The sequence below is a fragment of the Orbicella faveolata genome, unplaced genomic scaffold, assembly GCF_042242905.1.
Source record: "Orbicella faveolata isolate gen_17 unplaced genomic scaffold, um_ofav_v1 contig_37, whole genome shotgun sequence".
Classification (NCBI taxonomy): domain Eukaryota; kingdom Metazoa; phylum Cnidaria; class Anthozoa; order Scleractinia; family Merulinidae; genus Orbicella; species Orbicella faveolata.
The window spans coordinates 2,014,155-2,022,500 of NW_028301566.1; the positions used below are offsets into that span (position 1 = coordinate 2,014,155).

General features: G+C 38.7%; 1 protein-coding gene across 2 annotated transcripts in view; it reads right to left on the reverse strand.

Annotated features, from left to right (window-relative positions):
- Positions 1-32: 32 nt before the first annotated feature.
- The window catches only part of LOC110062482 (uncharacterized), a 41,612-nt gene continuing 33,298 nt past the window's right edge, over positions 33-8,346 (reverse strand). The window contains exons 5-7 of one of the 2 annotated variants that reach the window (XM_089275643.1): positions 6,008-6,099; positions 2,088-2,145; positions 33-1,999 (exon numbers count right to left, since the gene is read on the reverse strand). In XM_089275643.1, the coding sequence (XP_089131769.1) occupies positions 1,919-1,999; positions 2,088-2,145; positions 6,008-6,099 (231 nt within the window). In that variant the 3' untranslated portion in view covers positions 33-1,918. Of the gene's footprint in view, positions 2,146-6,007; positions 6,100-8,346 lie in introns of both variants that reach the window. The other variant, XM_089275642.1, reaches the window with a different exon arrangement.

Below are 8,346 nucleotides of genomic sequence, written 5' to 3' on the forward strand. Positions count from 1 at the left end.
GGAATGTTATTCCGCGTAGTCAAGAATACAGATTATGTAAGCCCCAAAATCTCTAATCTTTAATCCTTAATAAAAATTCCAAATTACATTACATTGAACAAGTCAATCCAATGAATTTGAGGACAGCTTAAAACAGATAAGATTCCTTAATATGAGCCGCCTTAGTGTCTGATTGTATGATTGTATACCTAGTTAAAAATTACTCTAAACTCATATTAAAAAATAAGATAATCACGTTAAAACGGCGGATCAAACAAGAAACGAACATTTATCGAACCACACAGTCAAGGTCGAACGAAAATCGCTCTATATAGGGAGATACAGTTATGAACTACATATCCTTATGAGGTAATGTTACCAAATTAAAGGTTACTGATAATTATACTTTGCATTATTGCAGTATATGTAATAATTATAGTATACGCCCCTCACTACTTCTCAGGAACATAGGCCGTTCTATGAGGTTTCCATGGCCAATAGAGGCTATGGGGAGAGGGAGCCAACCCATTACCCAGTTTCCTCCCAACCGTGAGATTAGGACAAGCCACAGCACAGGCAACTACGTTTCCTGCTTGTTGCGATCAGTGTGATGCGGGTCCTTTTATGTCCCCTTCAAGATTTTTACGTGTGTAGGTAAAGGAGACAAGGCCAACGGTTGAACGTCACAACCTAATTTCGAAATCATCTGAGCTGAAGCAATTGTTTAACACACAGCCAGCATATGGATGATCTAACCAATTCTTTTAAGACCTTAGTTTGTGGTCCGGTCTGAGGTTTGAACCCACGACTTTCCGCTCAGCAGCCCAGTGCACTTACCACTAAGCTAACCGGACGGTGGTTATATAACATGCAGTACATCCCTTTCTATTTTGCAGTAGTCACCTCTTACGATAAGAAAAACTAGTCTTTTTCTGAGCTGGAATAGCCCCACTTGTCCCCAGTATTAGTCGGGTGTAACAATGACAACAGAGCAAAGGTGATGACGCTTGTAAGATGGTCACCCTTAATTAAGTGCTCAGTAGCACTAACGGTAGGCCATTTCCCAAGATGTCTTCTTTCTAGACTTGTGTGTGCATTCACTCTGCCGCTCTCCTTGGCTCCGAGGTGTTTATAGAGTAAAGTATTTCAATTTTTTTTTGTGTTGAATTCTACGTGCTTCTAGAGGACGATTTAGAGGTCCAATCTCGCGCCGCGAGTCCTCGTTCCCTACTGCGCAAGCTTGAAGAAACGAGCGACACTCGAAAGATCCGGTAGGTTTGCGATTCTCGTTGACTTTTTCAAACAATACACATGACCGGAGGTAAAGCAAACTCCAACATGGCATTGAACTCTAAGCATGGGCGATGGACTATTCAACCGGAAGTCCGACATTTTCGAACTTTCGGATCAGAGCTTTCCAGAGTCGCTCGTTTTCCGACCGCTGGACAAGGGAACGAAGACTCTGGGTACGAGATTGCTAGAGGACAGACGCACGGATGATGTCATTGAAAATTGCTTTTGTTTTTTCTCCAAATGGCGGAAAGTTTTGAAAATCTCGAGGATCGAATTTATTCAAGACTGTGCGCGCAGGCTTGTAGAAAATAGTGTTGTTGGCTCGTACCAAATGAGGGAACTCCAAAAAGGAACCTCTTTTCCGACGTACGAGATCTGTAGTTGGAAAAAAAATCCTCGAACAGTCACAGTCGAGCGATTTTTTTAGTGTATAAAACAAAAAGATTTTATTTTGCCGTGTGTCTGTTCAGTAATAGATCACAGAAGACAACAAACGTTGACAACTTCAGTGTTAAATTGATATCCATTAGGGAAATAACTCATTTTGAATAGACTGCTTTCATTTTACATCGGAAAAATACGCCAATAGACTCCATGTAGAAGCTGTGTAGCTGTCAATTGCTTTGAGCTTCGGTTTTTGGTGTCCCTAAATTGCGGTGTAATCATCTTTTCCCGTGCACAGCACTCCTAATTTCGGACGTAAATGACAAGTGAACCTTCCACCAGTCTAAAAAGTGAAGAGCAACATACCCACACAAAAACGTCATTACATAGGCGTACAATTGGAGAAGGAAGGAGAATTTCACTATGCGTACCTTTTTGTAGAATAAAGTTCCCAAAATGACAGAAATAACAAACAAAACGTAGCCAGACCTGAAAGATAAAATATAACCATGCAGATGTCTGTGTATTGAATTTTGTTCAGTGGAAACCCAATTTGCATTTTACAAAAAGGAGCTTTACATAAATTTATGTTATTATACTTTGAATCCTCTGTATGTTTTCAGAGTACATTATGGCCAAATGGCATCTGTTTGTTTTGTACATTAACAGGATATCAATTGTATGGCAGCAAGAATAAAGAATTTTCAACTACCGCTGCAGATTGAGATGGCAAATCAGGCAAATCTGGTTTTCTACGCCATTTATGATCTATAGCAGGAAAGCAAGCCTATTGGCTAATGCAAGGATATCCTAACTTGTGATAAGATAACAATGTGTCGCCTTAATTCGTGGATAATATTATGAATGACGAATACAAGAAATTTCCACCTATTATGCATCAATTCACTAGCCAATAGAAATGCGCGTTTTACTTAGACCATTGTATTAACCGTTTTAACATTTTTATTTGTTAATCTTGACGTGTTATGAACCAATTTGGAGATCTTTGACGGGTTTTCTGAGGATCAGGAACAATCACTGCCTGAGAAATCTAAGAATATTAGCGTTAGTGTCATTAAAGTTACGAAGGGAATATACGATACATGTACAGACACTATATGTAAGTAGAGAGAAATGATTTGACAATGCGAGAAGGTTGAGGTTTCGACTAGTGATACTCTCACGCGTGGAACGAATCAACAGCAAGGAAACTGCGAAATATGACGCAATAGAAAGATTGGGCTTAGCTACTGTGTGTGCAACACTCTTAAAAATATTTCCATAGAACCTCTGTCTTATGAATATTCCAAAACGGACGTGGGTTTCTCAAACTCCGGAAAACATTTGGGACCCGAGAAATATTTTTCAAGTCGGTTTTCAGTCGATTGGTACAAGGTTTTCAAGAAAACTAGCTCAACGTATTTCTCAATTTTATAGCGTGCTTTGTGAAAGATTATTAAAAATATTAGTAAAAATTCATAAAAAAACGTTCACTGGCTATATAAAGTTAAAACTTTCAGAGCTTTCGGCTGTCAGACTACAGCCTTCGATGGATAAAAAATGGAAAAGATAACAACTACAAATATATACAAAAATGGGTGGGACTATAAAAACAATATATTAAAATGGAAAAATATAAGTGTTAATAAACTAATTGTTCTTTTTTAAAAGAATAGAGTATTGATTGGGGAGCGGCCTTGAATTATTATCTGCATGATCTATCGAAGCGGTACGCCATGATTCTAGCGTCTTACGAATACGTGAAGAACCCTTGTCAATCACTTGGGAATTTTTAAAGTCAATAGAGTGATTTGAAGACCAAGCGTGTTTAGCGATGTTGGAACCTCTTGCGTAAGACATCACATTCCTCATGCGTTCTTTTTTTCTCGTTTCAAAGCATCTGCCAGTCTCGCCTACATAACTCCATGGGCAGTCGGCACAAGATTTTTATAAACCACATTTGGTTGAAGTTCAATCGGAGGTCGAGATTTAGGCGAGAGAAACTCCTGTTGTAATGTCTTGACTGGCTTGCTGACAACTCGAATATCATGTTTTTGAAGAAGTCTATTTAGAGGCTGAGAAATTCCATTAATGTAGGGGAGGACTATATACTGACTTTACATAGCCAGTGAACGTTTTTTATAAATTTTTAATATGTTTTGTCCTGGCTACGGTTCTTCTATTTTTAAAAATATTAGTGTACAAGCCCGCAAATGATCACGGCCCGCAAATGATTCCAGAACCGCAAATGATCTTAGGAAATGATACCGCAAAAAATCAGGAATGGTGAGTGGACTCCATGAAAAGTCCACGTGTATATATATGAGGAAAAGACAAAATACTCAGGCATAAAAGCAACAATGAAAAGCGGTAACCAAAGGTAGACATACTGTGCCAAATAACAAATTAACATGGCAATATATAATTAATTTTTGGGCAAAACAAGAAAAGAAAAAGAAACGAACCATTAACGATTCTTACGCTGTCTAAGCACTTAAAGTTTTTTCCTGCACACTATGGAAGTGCACAAGATTTTAACGTGTCAGTTTCGGAGATTATGATACCTTTGTGATTCATATTCCTTTGTTTGAAAATACATTTTCCTTCACAATTCGCTTTTGATTTAAGATTTTAAAATTCTGTTTTAGAAAATTTAGATAAGATATCAAACTTTTAAAAGGAAATTGAATTTTTTCCCCCTGCCATTAACAAACTTTATCAGTGGATTTATTTGCAAGTGAGAATATTTTAATGCGTGAGAACAAAGCAAAAAAATACTGTCGAGCAACTGCGCAAGACAGCTCATAATTCAGACGAGTTTTTGTGGCGTTTGCCCTAATGCTTAAAGCCCTGGTCAAACGGACTCGCAAGTAGTCGCAAGTAGCCACAAGTTGAACTTGCGTAGAGACTTGCGTTGGGTAGCCAAACGGACTCGCAAGTTTCCTCGCAAGCAGGTTGCAAAAAAACCCATTTCAAGGCAGACATATCCTGTATTTCAGTGGCTAATAATAGATTAATGGACGTCTCTCAACTTGCGTTGACTTGGATTGGGTGGCCAAACAGTGAAAAACTTGCGTCGATTTGCATGCAAATTTGATCTCGACCAAAGTGAGCGCAAGTCATCGCAAGTCAACGCAAGCACACGCAAGGCCTGGCCAAACGGAGTGGCAAGTGGACGCAAGTTGAGAACTTGCGTCTACTTGCGACTCCGTTTGGCCAGGGCTTAAAACGCCGGATTAGATCAATTTCGATATATTAAAATTCTAGCTTGGCTACGAGGTTTAGGGGAATAAAACAAAAGAAACTAATTACTCGGCTATGAACCTCAACGTCATTTCTTTTGGTTTATTCCCCTAAGCCAAGCTAGAATTTAAAACATATCGAAATCGGTCTATCTTTTAAAATGATTTTCGAAACTACTTTTAAACTTGCCGCCATTACGGCTCATGCACAACTTCACCTAGCTTTCTCTCGGTTCTTCTCGGAGCTGTGGCGTAGATTATGGGACATATGACGATAGCGAGCGAGATTTGACTGGCATCGCAAGCACTTGGACCAAATTATCATCAAACCGGTGGCTCAATTTCAATCTTCTCCTTTCTTTTTCTAAAAAACTTGTAAGTCACGAGAGGCCCGATCTTTAATTTTCTTGCACTTGCCGAGAGTATTAAAATTCTCGTCTCCTCTTGTTCTCATTTGATCTTGGCTTTCAAAGATGTATCGAAAAAACAAACGAACAAACAAACAAACAATTTCAATGGACTTTTGTTTAATATCGCAGCGAATTCGTCAGTAAAAGATCTGTCCCGAGTTAAACGATTTTTAGTTGTACTGCTAAAATTTACTTCGTGTTATTAGCCCTATTTAAAAAATGAGGAGTGTCACACGATTCCTACACATTTTAGGCGTTGTAATCGTAGAAGAAAAAAATATACCTGTATTTTACAGTTTACAGCAAAATTGTTCTGTTGAACAGAGCTGCTGAATTGTTAGTTCTAAAGTTGTAAACTTTGTATACAAAGCTTTTAAATGTAATGACTGTTACGTTACAAGAAAAAAAAAAGTTTAAATCCACCGTCTAAATTCTTGAGTTCATGCCATTCTTTAATTACTGATTAGGCGGCCATTTCCGGTCAGGGGATCATTTGCGGGCCTGTACATTTCTGGTTATGAACCTAGTGCACGTAAAATAGTTTTTCGGGCCCGAAATGTTTTGCAGGGTCAAGCTCAGCTCCAAATAAAGTTTATGATACAGAAAAAAATACTGTGCAAAGGGTTAATTAACGTCTAGCCTAAGAAGAGTTAAAGAAAGTTGTGGGAAAAAAAATTAAACTACTTAATCTGTTCATACGCGATAAGTAAGCTGAATGCTAAAGCCTGTCTGGAGCCCTCGGTAGGCGGTGGAGGTATAGGACAAGCATATTTGGAAAGCAAAGCTGTTGTCTGAAAGAAAAAAAGCAAGAAAAGAAAAAAATACGATGATTGTTCTGACATAGGGGTACTGTACACAGAGTTCTAAGAACGGATGACAAAGTATGGAAAGTGTTTGGGTGACTTATTAGCAAATGGGGGTGCCGTTTTCGGATTTTGACTTTCTCTAACACTCTTCAGCCTTTGGTTTGGAGTAATTCTGGGAAGTTACTGAAATTTGGATATGGTGACCTTCAAGTCAATCAAATTTCTTACTGGCTTTCATCGTCATGTACCTCATGTAGCCTCAGATTTCCTTGTGATAGAAGAGTGACTGAGGGATAGAAGATGTGAGACGCGCATCGGTGACACAAACACGGTACATGTCTGTTAAATTTAGCGGATAAAGTACCATTTCGTGTTACCTCTGCGAGCAAAATCCCCTCAAATTTTCTTAAAAAAAAAAAAAAAAAAAACCCGCGATGATCCAGGAGAACTTTTTTATGTACTGGTTACCCTCAGAACGGTACTGACGTGTTTAAGCAGTTTGTTTAAGTCTTCAATTCAAGAATTAGAGGCGAGAGTAAAACAACCTGTTGTACTGCGAGGAGAGTATTATCCCTCAGACTTAAGAGGATGTCCGCGTAAGAACGGATAAGGCAAATTTCGGACCTTCACCGATTCGCTTCATTTTTTCACTGAAAGTCAACCATTATATGCAATTTACAAATATCGCATTTATTTGAATCAATTCGATTTTTTTCATTTTTTACGAGACGGTTTTCAAAGTGACCTCGAAACTGGCTACTTTGCCTTGGCAGACTCTGAAATTTTGCTATAAACGTCGGACGCTGCCAAAACAAAGTTTTTCAATCTAACAAGCTAAATATTTTACATACAAAAGTTTCATCTTTCCAGTTTGCCAGAGTTACGAATTTTCTAAAACGCCTCATGCCAAACTCCGGAATGTGTGAAGCGTGACATACCTAAAGTTAAAAGCTATTTTCTCAAATGTGGGACCTGATCTAGAAACGAATCTATAATAACTCAAAAGTACTAACATCAATGTAAAAACTTACGAAATAAAATTTGTGGGCACTCTGCACTGCGCGCTGTACGGAGCTCCACAATTTTGCCAAATATTCGCCATTTTGATAGTAAACAAAGATAACGGCGGTCCCGCCTGTAACCCAAAAAACATGAACTGTAAACGCTCGGAAATAAAATAATCATCACTACAGGTCAAATTGTAGATTTAAAATCAGATTATCCGCGGTTTAGCCGTTGTTTCGGGAAAAATCTACCTTCATTTGGTATTTTAAACAGTAAAAACGAAGAATATTTTTTTTGCCATCCATATGCAAATTACATGTATTGCAGCCGGGTGAATTTTTATTACGATGAGACGACCAAATGCTTAAACTGATTTCTTCTACATATTTTTAAAGGCAAAAAATTGTTTCTTACCCGAGGGAAAAAAACTGTCTCAGCCTCCTTGCCAAAGCTTTCCTTACCGGTTAGTGAGCTCTTTTCATTTCTCACGATGCGGTAACGCAATGTTTGCTTTCAAGGCTTCACTTGTTCGTTTCACTTTAATTGAATTAAACCGACGAGCCAGGTTGGTTCTTCGGTCTAAAGCTTCCTCTTCTCGAGAAATTTCGTAGTACACAAAGAATTCTGCTGCTGAAGTTAATTTAGTTCAAAAGGTTTTGCATGAGTTTATTTTCGCTGGGGGTACAAGCAGAAAAAAATTTGTTTCAAAATTCAGAATGTCAGTGTGGAAAAAATGTTACTGCGTATAACAAATGCGCACTTTAATTCTACGTTAATTCAATTACATATAAAATCTTCTCCGCAATTCATTCGTCTTGATTGCACAAAATGTAAGCTAAGCAAAGTAATTGTTCACTTCACGAAATACTTCAGACTCCTTGTGGATCCTCGAGGGACAAGGAAAACCATGTTGTTCTGTCGGAGTGCAACGCGGACATTTCTGCGCATTTGTCGAGTTGTCATTTATCTGAATGTGGCGATGTTACTGATCATGAGCTGATCATGGCGAGAGCGGGCATTCGTGGGATGTCGGCGACACAAATCACACGCATTACCATCTGCCCGAGGCACAGACACTCGCTGGGAAGATTCTGGCGAGCGCTAAGGACATGCCAACACCCTGGGCATACTGGGAAAGTTACAAGTTTGGCGGGTAAACACGTCATAAACTTCCAAATGGCCGACGAAATAAGTATTCTTTTTGGCAAAACTGTTACTGCTGTCGGA